Genomic DNA, 23,619 nt, shown 5'->3' with positions numbered 1-23,619 from the left:
ACACCAAGTTCATATCAACGTAAGCAGCTAACTCGATATATTCGCATGCCATACTCGAACTAACATATTGATGCTGATGCAGATGCAGATGCAGAAATGAGTAATCAAAACAAACAAACTAGATAAATGATAATCATACAACATTTTCTATAATTACTAGGCAATAAAGTGTCACCAAGTGATTCTGATTCTATATCCAAAAAGGAAAAATTACAATCCAGTTCCTTATACTGAAAGACAACATATCACACAACCTAACATATGAAAATCACAGTGCATAAAGTTTCTTATAGTCATCCTCCGTGATTTCCTCATCCGACATAACCATCGACACGGACCATGATTGTGATCTACTATTTCTTGCCGACAAGCGGCGGTTTCTCAAGTTAGAAGCTTCAATGCGGTGCATTATCACCCAGTAACACAATGTCCCGAGTGTCGTAACCATGATTAGTGTCCCTATAACGGTTATTCCAATAGCCAACCACCTTTCTTCATCCCCCGCAATGATGTAACATACAGCAAGAAAGGCGACAGAAATAAAAGCACAAGCCAACCACATAAGCTTGTTGATAACCGTCATCATTAGTTTCTTCGCCTCCTTCTCAACAACTACCACAGATGTCTGAACGACAACAACAGCTAACGATATGAATAGTGCCAGAGAGTCAGATATCAAGAAAATCGAGAAATCGAGTCTTGGTGCAATGTTTGCTTCTCCGATAGAAGATCCTGGAGGAACTTCTTTCGGGTTATCAGCATATTGACCGGGGAGAGTAAAAATAGCAGCAAAAGCAACCGTGGCAATCAAAACAGCAACCAGAGTTGTTGAGGTTATTGCGTTGTTAATCCCTTCTGTTTGCATTTTACCGAGCCTTTTGGCTATACCACGAACCTTTCTCCGAGTTTGGCGTGTGTGCTCGATCTGGTCGTGAACTTCATGTTTTATGTCGCTTACGGTTTGTTTGAGCTCTCTGGCCGGATTTTTGGGTGGTTGAGTTGTTAAGGACTTTGCACTCTTAACACCATACTCCTGTAGGATACTCACAATCTCTAAATGCCCAGTTTTTTCAGCCGTATCAAAAGCAGTCTCCCCAGATTTGTTGATGGCATCTTTATTAACCTGTTTGTGCTTCAATAGAGTTTGAACAATCTGCACGATTTGGGTCAAGAATGAGCTATATTGTGCACATAGGTATGGCCCTCAATTTCAAATATAAATCGTTGAAAGATAGAACCTTACTAAGTCCAAATACTTGCAAGTTTATATGACAACATATTGCAATTATTATTATGATCATCGTCATCAGTTTGTTGCCCTCTTAAAATTTATATTGATGCACCTAATGCGACTCAAACCCAAGAACAACATCTTCGAAATGAACAGATTTACAGTCGTAGTAATCTGGTTGGAAACTACACTATTCATATGATTTTATGATTCATATCTTCTGCTATAAGCTTGATTCCTTCTTCCTTGAAACTACATGAGCAATGACGTGTAAACAAATAATATCGAATAAACAAATTTTACTTTTATTGTTTTATGTATGTATCAAATTTAAAGTTTGTTCAAATCATTATTTCCAGAATTTCATTTCAGTTATTTTTGGAAAGATAAAATTTACATATAACTAAACAGAGGGAAAAAATACAAAAATATAGAGAACCACCTTTTTTTTTATGACAAATTTATAGAACACACATTCGTAGAACCCAATGTCCTTTTGGAAGGTGCTCTTACATAGAAAGAGATGACATGTGAAAAATAATCATACCTGCAGTCGACCCTTCCTCGTGGCAATGTGCAACGCTGAATTTCCCTTTCCATCAACAATGGTAAGTGAAGTATCATCTGATGCAATAAGCTCATCAACCACATTAGCATTACTTCCCTTGACAGCCATATGAAGAGCTGTCTGTCCCTTCTTATCGACCCATGTCGCGATTCCTTTCTCTTTTCCTAAAATGGCCTTGACCACCTCGAGATGGCCGTTTCGTGCAGAAGAATGCAAGGCAGTTTTACCATTATTTCTTGATATGGTGGCAAGACTGCTATTTCTATCCAACAGAAACTGAACCACCTCAAGATGACCTTGTGCTGCAGCCGTATGAAGGGGTGTAGCATTTGATTGATCCACCGTTGCTAAAAGTTGAGGAATGGCGTCGATTAGGACCTTTAGAACTTCTGTAATAAAAAAAGAATTTTCAAGATTACACACTAAACAACACACTAGGTCTGACTAACACAAACATTTCCAATCAAACATAGTGGGATCTAGACGCAATCCTTAAACTTTATAAACTTAATCTCTCTTAGTTTACATTCCCATAGAGGTGATATATATAATCATTTAATAACATCATATGTGATTGTAAATAATATTGTCCGATTTCTAACAAAAACGAAAGAACCACTTACCCAATCCACCAACCTTGGCAGCGATATGAAAAGCATCGTACCCATTCTTAGCCTTGATTGAAGCAGAACCAACATCATAGTACGTTATCAGCTCCTTAACCAGATCAACATAGTTGAATTCAGAAGCTACATAAAGCGCCGTTTCGCCCGATTGGTTTTCTTTAGACAACAATTCTTTTAATCCATCTCCCTCGTTATTACTAAGTATCTCCAAAACCACTTCCAAATCCCCAGCTCTTGTCGCCAAATGTAACGCGGTATCATCTCGTTTTCGAGTAAACTGTTTCTTCATCTGCTTCTTATGGAAGCTTTGTTGCCTAGCTAAACCCTCCATTATAAACTAATCAACCAAACTTCAAGGTCCCTATTGCAGTCAAAATCCCATTTTTTTCACCATTTAGGAATCAAGCCCGGATCAAATTTCACATGTGGAAACCAAAAATCAACATAAAAACTCAGACTCATAAATAAAAAAAGGGAGAAAAGAAACCCACTAAGAATGCACGAGCAAAATCTGATTCCTGTTATATGGCAGAATCGGTATGTCAATTGGTGTTCACATTTCTATATGGATTAACTCCATATTTCCGCTAAAACCCTTTACACGCTAAAGGATTTAAGTCAACGCTGAGCAATCATTTACAGAAAAGAAGCAAGAATTACGAATTTTTCAACAACAAAAGGTTTAAAAAGAAAGGTCCAATTTTTCAACTTTTTCAGCATATTAATCCATGTAAAGAAACCAATCAATTATCCAACACAATAAATAAGGCTAAAAGCATCTTAAATACTAGATTTCATTGTGTATATTTATTATTAATTCCATGTTTAAATCAAAAAACTACATTTCATTGTGTATATTTATTATTAATTCCATGTTTAATCATGATTATATTTTTGAGTAAAAAAAATCATGAAAATATTTTAATATGAGAGCTTGATTGTGACATGATTAGGAAAAAAGTTAATTATAATGATGAGACCAGTCTATTATTTTAAAATTAATATTTAAATATTTTATATCTAAATGTCACATTTTATTTTTTAAAAAATATCGATTTATATTTTAAGATAAGAATTATTTAATACGTTATAGTTTTTATATAAAAAAAATTGGCACATGACACAGTGAATAATTTGAATTAATTTCTTTTTAACAAAATCTCTTGTTTTAAAACACTTTAAGGATAATAGTTGATGTAATGAAATTTTTAAACTTATATTTTTATACTAAAATAAATTTTGATTTGTGTGGTCTCCCCGCGTGTGGTTAATATAAAGTCAAGGTCAAGGATGTCTGCTGATTGTGGTATGTGGGCTCCCCACGTGTGGAAAATGTATCTCGGAGAAAAAAAAAAAAAAAAAACTTTTCATTTATTGTAGGTTGTATTAAAGTAGTTTTTTTTTAAGAAAAAAAGAATAATATTTGATTTTTATCTAATAATTTTTTAGGCTTATTTTTTGACAGTAAACTACTAAACACATCGAATATTGTTTATTTAACAATATTGTTTTTTTATATAGTTCATGTAGCGAAAATAAATATATATTACATATATTAAATAAATCAAAACAAAAATGAATGAGAAAACTAAAATAATATTCAATATTTCAAAATTAGGAAAAAAACTTGTCATTTCTCTTTATTTTTACTTAGATTTATTTTATTTTATTATATATAATATATGTTTTATTTTCGTTTTGTGAGCCATTTAATATTTGATTGATTTAGTGATTTCGACTGAAAAAATGTGAAAACCAAAAAAAATATAAATTGTTAGATTAAAACTAAATATTGACGAGTTATATAATTAAAACTCAAAATATGTTGACCTACATACGCAGTGTTCTCAATGATAAGTATGGGAAAAAAATTCAACATTTGTTTAGAAAAATAGAAATAAAATGTTAAGAATATATATATATATATATATATATATATATATATATATCGAAATTATTTATTATTTACGTAATAATTAATTGGACGTGTAGGATAATTATCGAAAATCTTGAAATGATTCTTTCAAATTATTTATTTAGACACAATTTTGGGCCATATTTGACTTTGCATCCTATAAAGAGTATTGTTTAAAATTTAATTATATATACACGTGCACTAAAAGGCAGAAGCTTAGGCCTTATTGGGCTGCCATCATCTTTTACAATTCATTTGGCCCATCGACCTTAAAGAAATTCTGATATGACACTTAAAATTCTGAAATTTGATAATAAAAAAAATATTGTCACGACATCGAGAAATTGTTGACTCGCCCGATTCTAAGTCAAAAATCTGAACAACATTTTTAATTAGCATATCAAAATCAAATTTTAAAACTATGTCAAGTTTGCGAGATGTTTCACTAGAGATGTCAATGGGGCGGGTTTGGCTAAATCCAAGACCCTCCCCATGAAAAAAACTTTGACCCATTACCCACCCCACCCCGGTTAAATATTATTCGAACCCACCCCATCTCGAATATGAAATGGGCCCAGGTAGACCCGTGAGACCCGGATTTTTTAAAAATAAAAAAATAATATTTCTTCTCACATGACTGAATTATGAAACAGACAAGCCTCTAAATACATCATTGTGAAAATTTAATTCATGTCTTCGACCATACTTAATAATAACAAATAAATTATTTTCACGACATAAAAAATTACATAAAAAAAAGAGTTACTAGCTCTCCAAAAATATCTTGACATCCCCACAAATAAGTCATAAACAGATCAATATAAAATCAGCGAGCATGCAATATTTAAATCTACTAAGATGAGGACCAACTATTCTTCCCCTATTGCTAAAAGCATATTCAAATGTAACAGTTGACATATGAATAGCTAAGATCGTTATGGTTGAGGTGAGCTACTAAAAAAATGAAAAGGAATAAAACTAAAACCCTAAAATATTTATATCCACATATATGGGGCGGGTATGAGGCGGATATTATAGGACTCACGACCCGCCCCATATCCAGACGGGTCTGAAAAATTGGACTCGAGATCCACCTTATAACCCATGTAGTATGCCCAACCCACCCCATACACACGAGTCTATTACGGATCTGGGTAAAACTCGGACCCATTGACATTCTTATGTTGCACCCTACGTTGTTCAATAACACGAGGTGGGTCGTTTGACATGTCTGATTTCTCATTATTATATTACATCTATTCTCACTCTTTTTTCTGTCATTTCCTCGTTACATTATTCTTAAGAGGGGCATAAAAAATAAAGCAACATCTGAAGTTATCATGCATATTGTTTCATTTGAATATTATCTCAAAATTTATATTTAGATGAATATTTAACTATTTCTTGTCACTTAACATGTACGTGTTTGGCTCAGATTTTTGCGTGTGGGTGTATCAAACACGAATCATGCCAAAATATGATAAGAAGAATTGTTGGGATGCAACCAAAGTCCCACATTGAAAGATCTAGGGAAAGATCATGGGTTAATAAAGATTGAATGATATCTCCATTGGTATGAGGCCTTTTGGGTGGTTCCAAAAGCAAAACCATGAGGGTTAAAACCCAAAGTGGACAATATCATACCAGTGTGGAGATATCTGGATTCCATGGGTCCTACAAGAATACGAAAATCTAACTTTTATTAGAACACTGTGAGTCTCGATTCGGTCTTCTGTTTTTTTCTTGAATTATAAATAAAAACTATAAATTTGCATATCAAAGCTGAAATTGCTCATAAATCTTGTGTGAGACGATCTCACGGGTCGTATTTTATGAGACATATCTTTTATTTAGGTCATCCATTAAAAATATTACTTTTTATGCTAAGAGTATTACTTTTTATTGTGAATATCGATAGGATTGACCTGTCACACAGATAAAAATTCGTGAGATCGTCTTACGAGAGACCTACTCCAGATTAAATTTCATATTTCACTTCCTTGCAACCTGGTCATGTTTTCTTCTTTTCCACTTCGCTCCCGTTGCAGATCCCTCGACTACCCAAGTTTTTACCATTTGTTTGCAGTTACTCAATTTTCTTGGGCTTTAATTCATAATTAACATATAATTTAATGAACATTAAATTACATTTTGAAAAATATACCCGCATTGTCTACAAATTCTGAAATCTGAACTGCCATAAATATTAAATAAAAAAATATCACATTTTTCAAATACTTCTTGTTATTCTTCATTCCTTAAATTGGCATTCATTTTTTGTTGAATTATTAGTATAAATATAATTTTATTTACAAAAAAAACAGCATGTAAAATATAATTAGAATAAATCTGTGTTTGAGTTTTTTATTGGCAAAAACTTGTGGGAGACGGTCTCACGGGTCGTATTTTGTAAGGCGAATCTCTTATTTAGGTCATCCATGAAAACATATTACTTTCTATGCTAAGAGTATTACTTTTTATTGTAAATATCGGTACCTGTCTCACAAATAAAAATTTATGAGACCGTCTCACAAGAGACCTACTTGTTTAATATTTTATTATAATTATAATTTCTTCATACCTAAACAGTAGTGTTGAGAACGATAAATTTTAGAGATTTTTTTTTTAAATGTGTTGTGGAAATCATATCAGTTGTCACACAAGTTTCTTACTAATTGTTTTAGTTCAGCCATTTGTCTTTCTATTAATTAACAAACTTTAATATTGTACGTGATATTATTTAAGGGAAACCTTAATTACAATTTATTGCTGCAATCAATAGAAATTAATCAGTTGAAATAGATGTCAAAATATTTATTATTCATTAATTAATTTCTCCAAATGAATGGTTGATTTTAGACTCGTCTTTAAGAGTTGCTATACATCGTCTTCAGAATCAATTATATAATATTATATTAAGAAAAAATTTCTTATATTAACAGAATTTGGTATGGATTTGTGATCACTGATTATCAATTAATTTTTACGAAAATACTAATATTTATAAATTCAAATGTTCTCACATTATTTCTCGTAAATTAATGTCAATTTTTTTAATTCAAATATTCACAAATTATTTTCTACAAATTACATATCTATAATATATATGATATTTGTCTCGTTTTGGATCGAAGATAGTTCGAAGATGATCCTGGTGGTAGAAAAATGCCTCGAGAACGATCCAAACTTACCTAGAGCTATTAAATATAGAGTCATATGTTACCAATGACTTTCCATCGTCCGTCTTTTCTCTTTGTTTATCTCCAATAGCCGACAAATAATTTTCTTGTATATTTATTTTCCACAATATAAAATTGATCTGATTGAACTTTTTATATATCTCGTATCTACCCGTGATTATGTTTACAGTAATTTAGTAGACATGAAAAAATAACTTTGCCTTAATAAAAAATATCATTAAAATATTTTCTGATGTTGAATATCAGTCAAGGTTGCAACCACATAACATAATCATAATTTTAAGAAATTTTAAATTAAGGCTATAGTATCACTTGTTGGTATCATGCTCGCATCTTGAGATATAAATATGAAAATGGATAAAATTAGACATCAAGACTTACGTAGAAAACTCCTAAAAATCATTTTGATAAAAAATCAAGACTAGATGAAAAGAATTTCACTATAATATTTTATGGTGTAAAATCACTGAAAGATAACACACTCTCTTATCTTAATATAGAAGAACAAACCTCACAACATATTCAAATAAGAATGTATTGAGATTAAAGAAGAAAGAAAGAATGTTACGATTTGATATGATGGTGGAGAGATCTATATCATGGCTATTGAACACAATAAGCAAATTCGATTGAGAATTTGCTTTCTACTTTGTCGCACATCTTCTGAAATTGCATGTGATATCTTATATCATGTGTTCATTTATTTCACACATATTTTGCCGACAACTCGGGTGGGTTTTTAGAATAATTGTTTGTGACTTTTACCTGTCTGTGTTTCCAGACCTTCGTTAATGATCGAACAGAGATCCACTAAAACAGCAATCCAGAGTTCGAACCATCATTAATCTTTCATATGTAAATCATTCCACATCCAGTAAAAACAAAAGTTATATTTGAATACACCACATTCATAGATAAATACCAAAAATCATATTTGCGATTCAAAATAATAAATAAAAATATGTTTTTCTCTTGTTTTCAAGAGAAAATTAGATTGAATCTTTCAAACCTATTGATATATATATTTCAGAATTCTGAACCAAGTCGTGCTGATGTTGTAGTTAGTCTGGACTCTGACGACTCAATTGACGAAAAACGCCCTGGCCCAAAACATCCTCGGGGTTAAATCTGACTACTAACCATACTTTCCTGTCTCCGTATTGCCGAACAACGAGTATTGTAAAACTCGCGATATCGTCGAAATACGTTTCTTGCGATAGATACCTTAATATCATATCGGAGTTGGCTATCAGGTACTACTCACTCTGATTGCTTTTTATACGCTTGGTCAAAAGACTCTAATGTCTTGAATATTTCTTTGACTTTTTAAACCGCACCGACATCCGAAGCTTCGGTTCGGATTGTGTCGACGACGTGGCTCCATCCTAACCGTTCATAGTTCTCGGCGAGGTCTTTGATCTTAGTTTCGTGCTTTGTTACCCATACCTCGCCGAGGAGATATTTCAGGTTCGAGGTTCGGGCTTTCACGACCACGTGTTGAAGATTGTTGGCCAGGAATAGGCGAGATAGAGAAATGTCTTTGTAGGTCTTTGCTTCGGCTTCAAGTTTGAGGAGGAGGACTGAAATAAGCCACGCCAATTTCCGAGAAATCGTCGGCGCCGGAGTTGTATCGAAGTCCGAGAGTTCGAGATATGATTCTTGCAAGGAGAATTTAATGGGAGGTGGCTCGTCGGAGAAGATGTCGGTTAAAACACTGCTGTAATCGGAGAGGATGGTAAGATAATTCATCACTTCAGTCGTCAGATTGTGAATCCCGGCGCCGGTGGTCGGCAATTTAGATGACCTTTTTGATACAGCTGATTCCAAGTCACTGAACGAGGTTCGCACGAATTGGCCGATCCATATGAGCGACGTGAGCGCCTGTTGTTTGATACTCGCCGTTGCTTCGGATGAGAAAATTGAGTCGATTTCTGACCACTGGTCGGAGATTCCGGTGTACATGTCGAGGAGGCGATACACTTTTTCCGGCGCTGTTTTGGAGGTTTTTGCTACATCTTCCGGAAACCCGAACAGAATCATAGCTCCTTCTCTCGTGATCTCTGCGAAGCAGGACTCTCGGATTGAATCTGAATTCGCGAACACGTAATCGCAGAGAATTTTCTCTCCATTGAAGAGAGTTTTCACTGCAGTTCTCACGGCGTTAAGCCAATCCTTGATCCTCAACTCCAGAGCTTCCCAATCCATTTTCTGAATTTGAGAAAAAGTAAATTTCTCCACACCGAGCTTGTAAATTCCTTCATCAACAATAGATTTGCGAAGGATTTTGTATATTTTCAAGCATTCTCTCGTGTAACCAGACGAGATCATGCACTCAGCAATCAATCTCAAATCCGCCATCACTGCAGTCGAGACATCTTCAACTTCATATATCGACTCATTCACAACCCTGACGTCGTCACCATTATCATCATCGTAATCGTCCTCGTAATCTGAGACACTGGATTCGATCGAGGTGCAAGAAGACCGAATAGAGACCGAATCCGGATCCAAATGGGCCCGATTCAAGGACAAAATCTGGTAAAACTCCTTCTGCAGCCTCTTCATAGCAATCTGCATCAAATTCTGCGCGCGAATCAATTTCTCAGACTTGGAATCCTCGGTGATCAGATATTGCATTCCCCTGTGCAAAATTTTGACGCATTTGATGAAATCCTTGGCCTCTTTTCTATTATCGTAGAACAGAGAAGTAACTCGCCCGAAAGCAGTTGCTTCAATGTCCCATTTAACGATCATCGCCTCCACCATATCCAGCGTCCGAGCCATCACCGAGTCGTAGAAACTCGGGCGAGCCGGCGAAAATCCATACCGCGAAAGAGAAGAGAATTGATCAGAAGACGGAGAGACGGCAGGAGAAGAAGATTTTGGCGAAAACAGTAAGCTTCTCATGCCTTTTCTCGGCATCGTCGATCTTTGGAGTCTTGATTACGGTAAAGGATTGGAATTTGGGAAGGAGATTTTGAGAGTAAACTTGTTTTGGTATGCGGGGTTTCAGGAGTTGAAGGGTCGGTTATATATAAAGGCTTGGAGGTTGGAAGTTTCCAAAAATGTTGCTTGCCAGTGTTGACGTGGGGGAATACGTTATTTGTGTTCTTTCGCTACACTTAAGTTTGGTAACTAGTAAAATAATATCAGTTAAAATAAAAATAAAAATAAAAAGTTGACCAACCTATTCTTGCAAAGGTTGCTGCTATCCCCATGGGTCTTTGTCGCGTTTCTTGATGCATGCGTACGCACGCTTTTGAGGCGTTGACAACTCTCGTGTTGCGACTCCAAGCAAGAATTTTCGATGCAGTTCGTTAAAAAGTCGTGAACAAATTCCGTGAAGGCAAGTTAATGTGTTCGATTCGATTATTTTATATATTTCTATATGCTTCCAAATGAAACGATCGAGTCCTTTTTTATTGGTAATTAATTTTCCGATCTGCTACTGCGGACAGCAATTCAAAAATTAGAACAAAACACTAGATGAAAAAAATACTAAAATTTCCGAAACTTGAAAAATACATGGTTATGATCGATATATTAAAAATAATAAAATACAAGATTTAGTTGGATTATAATGTGTAATGTCTTTGAAATCAAGTTTGTTTTTACGATCATTATTCAATATTAGGGATGGAGGGAGCTATTAGAAATCAAGCAGGCAATATGGTTTCAAAAACAAATTAAATAATTGTGTATATTTTGTTGAAAAAATATGATGATAATTACTGAGGCGCAGACAAGAAACCGAGAAAAAGTAATGATTTTTTTTAATTGTCATTATATTTTTCAAAAGCCCTTGAAAATGTTGGTAAATGATATAGTTTGGAAGTCGGGAAACATATATATTCCTAAAATACTTCTCGAGTGGGTCGCTTTGGGTGTCAACTTGATTCGCAGTAGTATTTGAAAAAAATATTTCATAAAAAATTTATATGATTTATTTTTTAGTCAAAACATGTAAATTTTTATTAGGTAGTCAATTTTTTTAATGAGGAGATTGATACAATTGAATCTCGAACTCGAAACCTCGTCTTAAATATAAGACCTTGATATCATATGAGTTATAAGTTATCTGCTTCCCTGGTAGCCAATTTTTAACAGCACATGTACATTCTATTTTCAAAAATAAATTGCATAAATAAAGGATAAACATCATTTTTTTATGGGTAATTAAATTGTAACTTTTATCAAGCAGAGAAATGTTCAATTACAATAATCCCGACCAAATAGGAAAATTCCCATACTCCCAAGTGAACGGGGAGGGGGACAAAGAAGCAAAACGAGCAATGTAATTTTTTGCCATTGGAGTACTCCCTCAGCAGTACACCACCAACGCCAAATTGATTAAGTTGGTCATTCACACAAGCATCGACGTCAAGTTGCAGAGTTCCTCTGGGGTGGCGCAGCCCATTCTTTTAGCGATAGCTGTGTCGAGTCCAGGAGTCTTGGCTGATACGCAGATGACAGACATAATTATTAATTACCGGTTTCATCTTTACAAGTTCCCACAAATTTTCAACGAAAATCACCCAAACAATAGGGAAAAAGAAGATGATGAAGATTACTCAAAACGACGCCTCACATATTTTATTAACCCAAAACGAACGTACGTAGGCTGTGGCCTGTGTGGCACAAGAAAACATTTAACATGAAACTGTCATTCTCATGCATCTCCCTCCCGTCGTACTCATTTATTCCTACCACGCAATAATTCATATACCGCCAAATTTACAGAAACAAAAGGGACTGATCGAAGATATGAGACTTTCCCATCGATATTCATTAAAATTATTAAAATTTTGAATATTTTGCATTCAAGCCGGCCCTTGTAGATCATATATAGTCAACTTTCATCCGTAAAAACGTGAAAAAAAAAAATCAAATTACGTTATATACGAAATTTATCACCTAAATCGGAGTAAAAACTGTTCTCTCTCGTTTTCAATGAAATTTGGGTTTTTATTTTCTTTAATCCACAACCAATATATAATTTTGTCGAATTTCGTCATATGTCCATCATATGAAGAAAAAAACATAGCCTAGCGTCCAAAATAATGTACTCTACTGATAATTAGCCATCATTTGAATCTTTCTCGGAAGAATCCAATTGTATTTTCTGGAGTCTTTGAGTTGTCTCTGCTAATTCAGTTGCTTTATTCTCTCTATTCTTGGTGTAGGCTTCAAAGAACTCTTTATTCTCTTTCTCGAGCTCCTTCCACACTACAATATTTTAAATACAATCACAAATAATATAGAATATTAACAACTCCAAATATGTTTTGAATATCGCTTGTTTTACACCGATTCTATCTTATATAGTTCATGTAACAAGAATAAATCATATGCTACACATATCAAAATTTATTTAAAAAATGAAAAAATAAGCTAACAAAACTAAAGTGAAGTTAACTTCGTGAATTCAGAATGATATAAATAAATTTATAAGATTGTATTATATTCTTCTCTTAGAGACTTGACTGACATACAGATACGAGGTAGTTGCTAATCAAGAATCAATGTCTCACCACCTAGGGGGCCATATAATGTGCTCGCAAGACATGACCACATGCGTCTTTTAGTGAACCACTAACCTGTTGAAGTAATAACTGGCTGGATATTTGCATGTTTGGAGAGTGCTTCCATGCATTCCTCTTTGCTCATGTTGAACGTTATGCACTTCTCTATCAAGTGTTGTACCTGTTTTAATTTCACCCCCGATCAATTTTATCCTCAATTTAAAACCATTGTTTGCAATAAACATTGTAGTACCAACAAAAATTTCAGTATCATTTGATTTTTTACATCATCGTATTCGATTTTCGATCTCTTAACTGCAATCGAGTTCGAATATATATATATATATATATATATATATATATATATAAAGAAAAGAAAGCTGGTGATGATATATATACAAAGGCGAGTACGTAGTTTTACCGTGTGGATGTATTGAGCAGAAGAGCCAGATGCCATATGATCGATCGATCGGTGTTCTTGAAAATATGGAGAAAGAAATTAGAGGGTGGTTGGGTAGGTAGGTGGGTAGGTTCGGCAGAGAGGACTTAGAAAAATGGGAAATGGATGATATGGCACTTGCAGAAATTTACATAGCTCCAAAACCTTCATTAATGGAACCCCAGACGTTGAAAACGTTCGAATATTAAAACAAACAAAGAACGATGATGTTGACATTATTATATATTAAAATAAGAGTAAGTCTCTTATGAGACCTCTCACGAATCTTTATCTGTGAGACGAGTCAACCGCACCGTATTCACAATAAAATGTAATAAGAGTACTGTTTTTTCATTGATACCTAAATAAGAGACTTGTTTCACAAAATACGTCATGTGACATCGTCTAATACAAGTTTTCGACATAGTACAGGATGTTTTGTTACAATTCAATTTGGAATTCAGAATTCCGTCTTAAATTTGTTAATATTTGTATAATCAAGAAAACAAATTTATAAAAATGGTTTTCAGATAGATTTTTATTTTAAAAGCTTGTTAGTTATTTCTAGGTTTTTGTCGACGAAATATTTTGTGGCAAGATCCAAATCGGTTATGACCCACTATCAAATTATTTTAATTAAAATACATTTCACAAATCAGATAATTGTATTTTAACTAGTAGTGGGTCTCATGTGAGACTGTCTCACGGATATTAATCTGTGAGACGGGTCAATCCTACCCATATTCACAATAAAAAATAATATTCTTAGTATAAAAAATTATACTTTTTCATGGATAACTCAAATAAGAGATCCGTCTCACAAATTCGACTCATAAGATCGTTTCACACAAATTTTTATCATTAACAGAGAATTAATGAGGTTGTGGGTGGTCAGGTGATGTCATGAAAGTGGAAGGGTTCTATAGTCCCACGTGGGAGCCGGTCGCTGATTGGTTGAGAGGAGATTAGGGTGTAATATAGTACTTAAGAACCCAGCCGCTCAATATGTAGAATTTAGTCACTTCACGTGACTAGTGGGCCCACTGTACCATTTGTTAGGCACGTGGTATTTTATGGAGGTCCAAATCAAGGGAAGCTGGATTGTTATTTGCGATTTATTATTAATATAAAATATTTGTGGAATTGCCGTGACGGCTTTGCTCACTTCTCTGCCGTTCAATAAACAACATATTTTATATAGTATTCGTTTTTCTTTTTTGAATTTTTTTATTTAATAAATTAGCTTGCAATAATAGAAATATAATCAAGTTATGTTTTTTCAATATTTTATTCTTAATTAATATTTGACTTTTATTCAAATCGAAAAATAAGAGTTTTGCATGTCTAGACTAATTTAATTTGAATAATATTTATCCTATATCATTTTGTATTTATCTCTGAGATATAATATCTTAGATTTGAATAGAACTTTATTCATAATAAACTCTTGTTTTCATGTTTGTAGGTTTTTGTTCTTATTGAAAGACAATTAGGTCAATATTCGGAGAGGGACTTTTACACAGTTGCTGGAGTTTTTTTTTTTTTTTGAATGTAAACGAATTTCAGAGTTGGAGACAATATTCGTGTTGAAGAATTTGAGTGATCGACTCATGTCTATGCTGTGTTACTGATTGATGTTGAAGAGATGTGTAGAACAACACTGACGCAGAGTGTTCTTTTATTGTTTTTAAGCAATTAAGATTTATGCATCTAGTTTTATTTTGATGCATTTTATTTCCTTAGAGTGTTAAGTAATTTGGTTTTGTTATTCTTACTAGTATTATTTTGATGTAAACGATTGCATATTTTTCTAGCGAATTTTGGTAATGAGACATTGCACAAATACAACATAATTTAAATATTGTCTATATTTATTCAAGTTGTACTTGTGTGTTAAATAATTAATTTTCGTTGCATATTATGTTTTTTATTCAGATTTTGTAGTTATAGCCCTCATGTATGTGTATATATATAGTGCCGATATGTTTCTTATTCGCATTGCTCACTTCCGTGTATAATAATGAGGGGACACTTCTATACATAAACGTTTACAATTTGTAAATGTTTCAACGCATCTATTATGTGTCATCTCATCGATGAGCATAAGAGTGAATCGATTGATGTAGTTAATTGATAAAACGATGATTTAATTTTAAAGTTTTATACCCACATTTTTTAGTTTGAGTGCTATAAAATACATTTTCTTAGAAGTATCCAAAATTATTGTTCTGATTTTGTACCAAAAATTAATTTTACATACAGTTGAAATCATTTGATACTTGAAACACTTACATATGTACTGTATTTTCAACAATATGTACCTAGATTGGCTCAAAAAGTGACATTTTATACATAAAAATTGTAATTACATACCTAATTTGATTTGATTAGTACTTAAAAGTTGTAAATTTGTGCTATGATTTCAATAATATGTACATATATCAATTGTTTTAATTTCCGTGTCTTACATGTGTCATAAATAATATACTCAATTAAAATTTATTAATATCCAAAATTCATAGATCTATTCCAAGACATATACTTTTATGAGACGGTCTGACAAGTCATATTTTGTGAGACAAATATCTTATTTGGGTCATCCACGAAAATATATTATTTATGCTAAGCATATTACTTTTTATTTTGAATATCGGTAAGATTGACCCGTCTCATAGATAAAGATTCGTGAGATCGTCTCACAAGATATCTGCTCTTATTCCAATATGTATGTATTCGAGACAAAAAAAGAGTGGAAATGATAAATAAATATTTTATTATTTACAGTTAATATTTTCAGCAGAAAATTATTATAAAGATTTAAAACAATCAATATTAAGGTTGGACAGCTCGTGCCTAAGTGGTATAAAACCCTCGATTCGACTACGTCTCCAGAAACCCTAAAATCGCTATTCTCCGGAGTTGAGGTATACTGCTCTCGCTTACACATTTCTTTCGAATTCGATTTTTTCTGCTCCACGCATCTGATTTTAATCTCATTTACGAATTCTGGGTTAATCGGTCGATTGATTTTGCAGGTAAGGCGTCGCTAAATGGCCCCCGCTAAAGGTACGTCTTTATCCAGGTTCAATGAATGACTGTTTCCGTTAAGAGTGTGAATTGTAAACATGTAAGCTTCAAATTTTTTGTCCGCTATATTTACCAGGATTACTGTAATATTTTTCTTCGTTTCAGATTCCTATAAATTGTTGGTGTTTGTATTGAATAGTATGGAAAGCGTTATAATTTTTGGAAGACGTTGTGTAGATACTAGGTAGTAGATATTTGAAATGCTCATTTCAGATGTTTGCCGCATGCCTAGTTCATGCTACATATCGATTTGTATTTGTCCTCAAAGTTTCAATGATTATTGAGAATGTTAACATTTGGTTGAGTAACCCCCCATGAAGTTGGCTTTTTTAGGAACTAAGAACTGGGTCTTTAACATTTACTTGTGTATCTGTTAAGCTATTTTGAAAACAGTCACCAACTTGAAATTGTGCATTTACTTGTGAAACCGTCAACCTTTATTGGGCCCTGAGACCAATATTTGCCTCCTGTTCCTGTGCATATTTAGTAATGAAAAAAATAATACGCCACATCAGTTTGATCTCAGTGGCTTTACGTAGCATTTGCAGGTTGTGCTTTTCATATTGAAGATCTATTGTTATGCTTTAATTTGGATGTTATATCTTGAGCATTGTGATATTAACTATATGGAGTATTGAGGATATCTGTTTTTTGTTAATATTTTTACCTTTGCATTCATTTGCAGCTGATCAAGCGAAAAAGCCAGACCCAAAGGCTCAAGCCTTGAAAACTTCGAAGGCTGTAAAATCAGGTTCAATAACATTTAAGAAGAAGTCGAAGAAGATACGCACAAAAGTTACATTTCATCGACCAAGGACGTTGAAGACCGACAGAAATCCCAAATATCCTCGCATTAGTGCCCCTCCCCGCAACAAGCTTGATCATTACCAGATTTTGAAATATCCACTCACCACGGAGTCTGCAATGAAGAAAATTGAAGACAACAACACTCTTGTTTTCATTGTTGACATTCGTGCTGACAAGAAAAAGATCAAGGATGCAGTCAAGAAAATGTACGACATTCAGACCAAGAAAGTCAACACTCTTATCAGGTACTTAAGGATTTGATTGTTTTCACTGCCTGCTTCACCTTATGCAGTTTTTCATGTAACCTCTAATCGAAGAATCAGTGTTCTCATATTTGTTTTGTGATTGTTTCATCATATTATAATACACCCATGGTTTTGAATGTATCTGAAGTTTACCTGCCTTTGATATAAATTCATTATAGGTTGTTTGAGAAGTACTGGCATAATTCTTGCTAAGAAGCTTTCAAAAATAGGTTCGCTGAGATAAATATACCAACGCCAATGGAAAATGTGTTCTTATTTCTAAATTGCCTAAGTTTGAAATCAATCGGTACAATTCCGGAAAATAGGGATTTGGTTTCAGAATCATCTTTTGAATGCTGTAACGTAGTTATGGTTTATGATTGCTGCATTAATCATCAATTTTATTTTGTGGATAGACAATTTTTGGCCGATAAAAATCAAGAGGCCCTGTTTTCATGATATAATTGTCAAATGCTTTAATGGCATCATGGTTCATACCTTGATCACTAATCTTGTAGATTGATAGTCTTTGGATGATAAAAATAACGTCTAACAATGATAAACCAATCAGAATTTGGCATAGAAGTATAGTTTGTGAGTTATTGAATGCGGAGTGAGGCACCTTTTAAATGTTTGCATCTGTGTTAAACTTTCATTTCCTAATTCTAAACTCCCTTGACTAGTTTTACTCCACTTTGCATCATATTTTGGTTTATGATACAATTATGACTAGTCTGATGATTTGCATAGAAGATTTTCTTGTATGTTGCCGCCTACTTATCGCCTGGCTTTTGTAAACGAGCAAAGGCGACTAACATCTCATGGTTGGTTTTTTCCCTTTTTTTCAGGCCGGACGGAACCAAGAAGGCATATGTTAGATTGACTCCTGATTACGATGCTTTGGATGTCGCCAACAAAATTGGGATTATCTAAACAATCGCCGAGTCTCCCCCAAGTTTTGTGTGTTCGTTTGTTCAACAGATTGGACACTTTGAATTATGTAAATTTTAATTCAGAACGATATATTGTTTTCTTTTAGCCATTGGAGAATCAGGTATGGCAACTCTTGTGTTGACCTTCGATTAGTTTTTACGATTATTTCTTATGTTTTAGGATCCTTACTTCTTTAATGATGATGATCAAGTGTTAGACTATATATAAATATTTTAAGAATTTAATTTCTTTATCCAAAGAATCATAAACTCTGTTGCATGTAACAATATATTGTATAGACACTAAACAATAAATTGTACTGTCTTAAATACTCGAGTCTTGTATGATTTAATGTGAGATTTATGTTTTTTTGTGGGTAATGAATATATATGTTTTAATTACTAAATGAAAAGAACAAAATTGATAATATATATTTTTTCAAGTTTATATTATATTATTGAACTAATCCAACAAAAAATGGAAATGTTCAAACAGATATATCTCTAGGTTTGCTTTTCCGTAATAAATTAATTGGTAGGATTAACCAAAAATAAAATTACCGAAACTAACTACATTAAAATAAAATTTAAAGGCAAGTTCCATATCCTTTTTGACTCGAGCTTCTCTCGCTCTCCAACAACTCGCCGACGCTTATGGCAATTGCCGCCGCCTCAACGCTGCCGTTTGCCGCCGTGAACCACCGCTCGCTTTCGTACTCCTCCCACCTTACTTTCAACTTCTTACGCGTGTCTTCGTCGATTCAGAAACCTAACATTCTGAACTCAAACATCCTTTCCTCTGTCCCAAACAAACCCAGTTTCCGCATTTTCTCTGCGATGAGCGTTGAGGCTCCCGAGAAGGGCTCTTCTACGTCTTTTCTGGATCATAAAGAAAGTGGAATCCTTCATTTCGTCAAGTATCATGGACTGGGCAATGATTTCATATTGGTAAGTTATACAACATTTATGCTAAATGCGGACCATTTTTTAATCCCATACTAATTAATGAAGTTAATTTGTTGCTGAGGTTCCTAATATATCTTAGGATGAATGATCGAATTTTAGGCAATGCTAGGCCTTCCCCTATTGGTCTTCCTCTTACATATTGACCATCTGTTGACTTGATAAACTACATGGTGATATCACGATCTTTCTTTGATTTTCTTTGAATATTTGCATACTTGATGGAAATTTTACCCTTACTTTATGAGATGAATTTTTTCATCTTTATTTAAAAGTTTTATCTTTTTCAAATTTGTAAATGCGCAAGGATAGGGTCAAAACTCATCAATATGAGAGGCAGGGTCATAGCCGCGCTACGGTGGTGGTCTTTCTGTAATTTTTTGTTGAAGGCTTCACTTTCTTGGGATCATTATATTGTTGAGATGGCATTTTCATCTATCCCCTCTGATCGATCTTTCTTCATTTACACTGAATGTGGTGAAGATGAAGCCCAATCGACTACCTTCAAGTAGAGGATCGTAATTGAACTTCACCAAAAGATGAATGCAGAAAAGAATTTCTGTAGTGACTGACACAAAAAATGATCTGAGAGCTTTATTCTTTCATTCATTTTGTATTATTAAATCGAAAAATCTTTTAATGATCTAAGCCATCAAGAGGATATTGTGTATTTTGTATTAATATCTTTTTGAACCACACATGAAGCCAATAATTCATGCAGTTCTAGTGAGTTATTATATGCTTTATTGTTAGTTTTAATTTATTGTTTTGTACATGTGCACTTTATACACATTGGATAATGGATGTAGTTGTAGGACTTGTTGGTAATGTTTCTAATTGTTAATGTCCGTGAGAGCTGGTTCAATAGGTAGATAATCGGGACACAATGGAGCCCAAAATCACTTCTGAGCAAGCAGTGAAATTGTGTGACAGAAACTTTGGCGTCGGAGCTGATGGGGTGATATTTATATTGCCCGGTATCAATGGAACTGATTATACCATGAGGATCTTTAATTCTGATGGTAGTGAACCAGAGGTAGTCATTCTTTGATTTTAAACTAATTTATCTATTCCAGCTTCCTTTTGATTGTATACAGAATCATGATGGTATTATTTATTTCTCTAAGCATTGGATCGAATGGCATTAAAAAAAGTGTTTTTGCTTAACACCTGCTTTAGAAACGATACAAGTGTTTCCATACTAGGTGCATTTGCAGTGATATAATGGTAAAAGAAGATGATATATTCTATAAAATATGGGGCATCAAAACTCTCCAACTAAGAACGGAAGGCATATGGAGGACTTTATTGTTAGCTTAACACTGGAAGACAGAGGAATATAAAAAAAGAGTCCATTAGTTCAACTTTCCTTGTTAGCTCCTTTTCTTGAAGCAAGTATGATGGATATCTGATTCCATTGGTTCATTAAGCGAACTATGCATTTAGCGATTCATTTTGTTTTATCTTTTCCTATAATTTGGCATAATTACCTTTGTTAAAGAAAATGCTTATTTGGCAACCTTTTGTGTTATTGTCAGATGTGTGGTAATGGAGTTCGATGTTTTGCCAGATTTATAGCAGAGCTTGAAAATCTAAATGGGAAGCAGAGGTTTGAAAACCCTTTATTTTTTTGGTCAAAAGAAATTTATATTTTCCCATAAACTTCCTTTCCTTCTAATTTATTGCCTCAAATTATGTTGGCATCATATGATTTCTGTGAATTTTAAGTTGATCTGGATCATTAGATTACTGTTTTTTGTGGATCCATAAATTCCATTCAGTATATTGAAATTTTTGTGGATCAATATATGTATATAACCCATCTCTTCCTCCTCCTATTTAATCTAGAAGAATTGTAATCACTTGTTATATCTAACCTCTGCATACTTTTGAATTTAGTAGATATCATAGGCCATACCCTTATTGTTCTATCCACTTTCTAACCAAAACCTTGTGCGCTTGGATTTGGAAGGAAAATGTAAATGAATTATTGTTTGGTCTTGTAGCTTCACTGTGCATACTGGTGCTGGTTTAATTGTTCCCGAAATTCAAGAAGATGGAAAGGTACTTTTTGAATTTTATACCTCACATTCTGATATTTGAGTTTTGGTGGGTTGTAAATAGTATAGAAAAGTTAACTTTTACTTGCAAAACCTTAAGGTTTAATTGATCGATGAGTAGATTTTTTCGTATCGTTACTTTAACTAATTTATTCAGTATTTATTAAAAAAATTCAGGTCAGAGTGGATATGGGGGAGCCAATTCTGAAGGCATCAGAGGTTCCTACCAAATTACCTCCGAATGAAAATCAGTCTGTTGTAAAAGAAAGATTGGATGTAGATGGGGTACGCTGGAATGTTTCTTGTGTTAGCATGGGAAATCCTCATTGTGTCACTTTCAGTACAGAAGCGATCAAGGTAAAATTTTATTAGCTCCGCTTGTAATCTTCTCATATTGTCATGATGTATGGCTGTTCCATTTCTTGCTTCCTCTCCCTGATTACTTTTAATGGCACAGGATTTACGAGTCGATGAACTTAATTTAGCACAAATTGGCCCAAAATTTGAACATAACGAGATGTTCCCTGCCCGAACAAACACAGGTACAGTGCGTTGAGTCTGCCACTGCTAGCAGAGATTTATATCCTGTCGTATTTCCCTGTCATTAGCATGTATACTAACTCGTTTAACATACTAGATCACATGAATCCCTGTTATGGTTGTACTCAGCAGGCTGTTTCCTTCGATATTTGGAGAAAATAAAACAATCTGGTCTTATTTCCTTGTTGTCCATGATTTTAAAACTTTCACATGTATTTGTCACTACATTGTAATACTTTGCCCTGTGCTATTACAGAATTTGTTCAAGTCTTCTCACCAAGTCACCTTAAAATGCGAGTTTGGGAACGTGGAGCAGGTTCATATTTTCTTTGTACCTATATTTTAACATGTCATTATAGCTGCTTATGTATATGCAGGCACAATTTCAATCTTTTCTATCACAAATATAGGATCATTGACTTCCATAACGGTAATTCGACAGTTACTATTATTATTATTTTTTGCAGGTGCAACTCTGGCCTGTGGGACCGGAGCTTGTGCTGTAGTTGTTGCTGCGGTTCTTGAGGGTCGTGCTGGGAGAGTAAGTTTGAGACTCCAATTTTACACGCTCTAAAGTTTATTAATTTGGATTCTCATGAAATAATTTTCGGCATGCAAATTTACATGTGAGAGATTTAGTCTCAGTTCCTTTAAGAATGAACACTCGATGGCGACGACGTTTAGTGTTCTTGCCACTTGCAACATGTTTATTTCTCCTGCTCCTCATTTTTGTTTTCAACTAAACAGAGTTGTCGGGTTGATTTGCCCGGAGGACCATTGGATATCGAGTGGCGAGAAGATGACAACCACGTCTACATGACTGGCCCAGCTGAAGTAGTCTTTTATGGATCAGCTCCCTTATAAGTTGCAATCCTTCATGTTTAACTGTAGGCTTTTGTCATCTGGCCCAACTCTTTAGATGATGAAGCGCGTATGTCTGGTTCTTCTTTCGGGTTATCCAGTGGCACCCTATATTACTTGCAGAAGATGTGTGATGCATGGCTTTGTTGTCGTTATGTTCTGTTTTGTTGATGGGACGATAAAGAGAACAAAGGTTGTGATTTTAGTTGGGAAAGCATTGCTTTAGTTTGTTTACTTTATTCATAAATATACCTTTCTGACAAATTTTACTGTAGAACGTCAAAGTTAAGAGTCTTGATCCGTTCCATTAATATGTGTTAAGTTTACCTTTGAATCTAGCAGCCTTCATCCCCTTCATTTTGCAATTACATTTTTTGTTTTACTTCAGTTACCAAATTGCCAAGTTTTTCTTCCTTTATTTTGAACACCGTATTTTTCGCCTGTGAATGCACTTGCGAGCCAAGCAAATGAATAAGCATTTAACCTCGATTTTTGCAATAGAGTTGTACTCATGACATTTAGTTACGAAAATGGGTCGATCTTTTCATATTTTTTATTTTTATTTTCATTTATTATATTTATCATCATCTACCTATAAAATTTTATTATCACATAGAATTATA

The 23,619-nt window shown here is 33.8% G+C and overlaps 5 protein-coding genes across 6 annotated transcripts; 2 read left to right on the top strand and 3 right to left on the bottom strand.

Moving 5' to 3' along the window:
- Positions 1-112: 112 nt before the first annotated feature.
- Positions 113-3,211, bottom strand: LOC140842534 (ankyrin repeat-containing protein At5g02620-like). Its single transcript, XM_073210508.1, has 3 exons — positions 2,423-3,211; positions 1,779-2,188; positions 113-1,153 (listed from the first exon to the last, which is right to left on the bottom strand). Exons 1-3 carry the CDS (start codon positions 2,754-2,756, stop codon positions 269-271), a joined length of 1,629 nt encoding a protein of 542 aa, XP_073066609.1. The 5' UTR covers positions 2,757-3,211; the 3' UTR covers positions 113-268.
- A 5,162-nt stretch (positions 3,212-8,373) lies between these two features.
- On the bottom strand, positions 8,374-10,627 carry LOC140842533 (exocyst complex component EXO70H1-like). Its single transcript, XM_073210507.1, has one exon. The coding sequence runs from the start codon at positions 10,460-10,462 to the stop codon at positions 8,867-8,869; it is 1,596 nt and encodes a 531-aa protein (XP_073066608.1). The 5' UTR covers positions 10,463-10,627; the 3' UTR covers positions 8,374-8,866.
- Positions 10,628-12,456: 1,829 nt separating this feature from the next.
- On the bottom strand, positions 12,457-13,652 carry LOC140803782 (uncharacterized). Its single transcript, XM_073159660.1, has 3 exons — positions 13,484-13,652; positions 13,138-13,243; positions 12,457-12,766 (listed from the first exon to the last, which is right to left on the bottom strand). Exons 1-3 carry the CDS (start codon positions 13,517-13,519, stop codon positions 12,618-12,620), a joined length of 291 nt encoding a protein of 96 aa, XP_073015761.1. The 5' UTR covers positions 13,520-13,652; the 3' UTR covers positions 12,457-12,617.
- A 2,669-nt stretch (positions 13,653-16,321) lies between these two features.
- On the top strand, positions 16,322-18,802 carry LOC140842532 (large ribosomal subunit protein uL23-like). 2 transcript variants are annotated; one of them, XM_073210506.1, is made up of 5 exons: positions 16,322-16,425; positions 16,537-16,567; positions 17,274-17,640; positions 18,489-18,584; positions 18,622-18,802. In XM_073210506.1, exons 2-4 carry the CDS (start codon positions 16,552-16,554, stop codon positions 18,571-18,573), a joined length of 468 nt encoding a protein of 155 aa, XP_073066607.1. In that variant the 5' UTR covers positions 16,322-16,425; positions 16,537-16,551; the 3' UTR covers positions 18,574-18,584; positions 18,622-18,802. The 2 variants fall into 2 exon arrangements, with proteins under 2 accessions (XP_073066607.1, XP_073066606.1); XM_073210505.1 differs by lacking the exon at positions 18,622-18,802 and having other exon boundaries at positions 18,489-18,588.
- Positions 18,803-19,169: 367 nt separating this feature from the next.
- On the top strand, positions 19,170-23,334 carry LOC140842530 (diaminopimelate epimerase, chloroplastic-like). Its single transcript, XM_073210503.1, has 9 exons — positions 19,170-19,520; positions 20,404-20,571; positions 21,074-21,144; positions 21,542-21,599; positions 21,773-21,952; positions 22,053-22,137; positions 22,392-22,451; positions 22,603-22,676; positions 22,883-23,334. Exons 1-9 carry the CDS (start codon positions 19,227-19,229, stop codon positions 22,997-22,999), a joined length of 1,107 nt encoding a protein of 368 aa, XP_073066604.1. The 5' UTR covers positions 19,170-19,226; the 3' UTR covers positions 23,000-23,334.
- The last annotated feature ends 285 nt before the right edge of the window (positions 23,335-23,619 follow it).

The sequence above is a fragment of the Primulina eburnea genome, chromosome 10 (assembly GCF_022965805.1).
Source record: "Primulina eburnea isolate SZY01 chromosome 10, ASM2296580v1, whole genome shotgun sequence".
NCBI classification, from domain to species: domain Eukaryota; kingdom Viridiplantae; phylum Streptophyta; class Magnoliopsida; order Lamiales; family Gesneriaceae; genus Primulina; species Primulina eburnea.
Note: the sequence above shows the minus strand (reverse complement) of the source record. Positions and strands in the feature narration are given on the sequence as shown.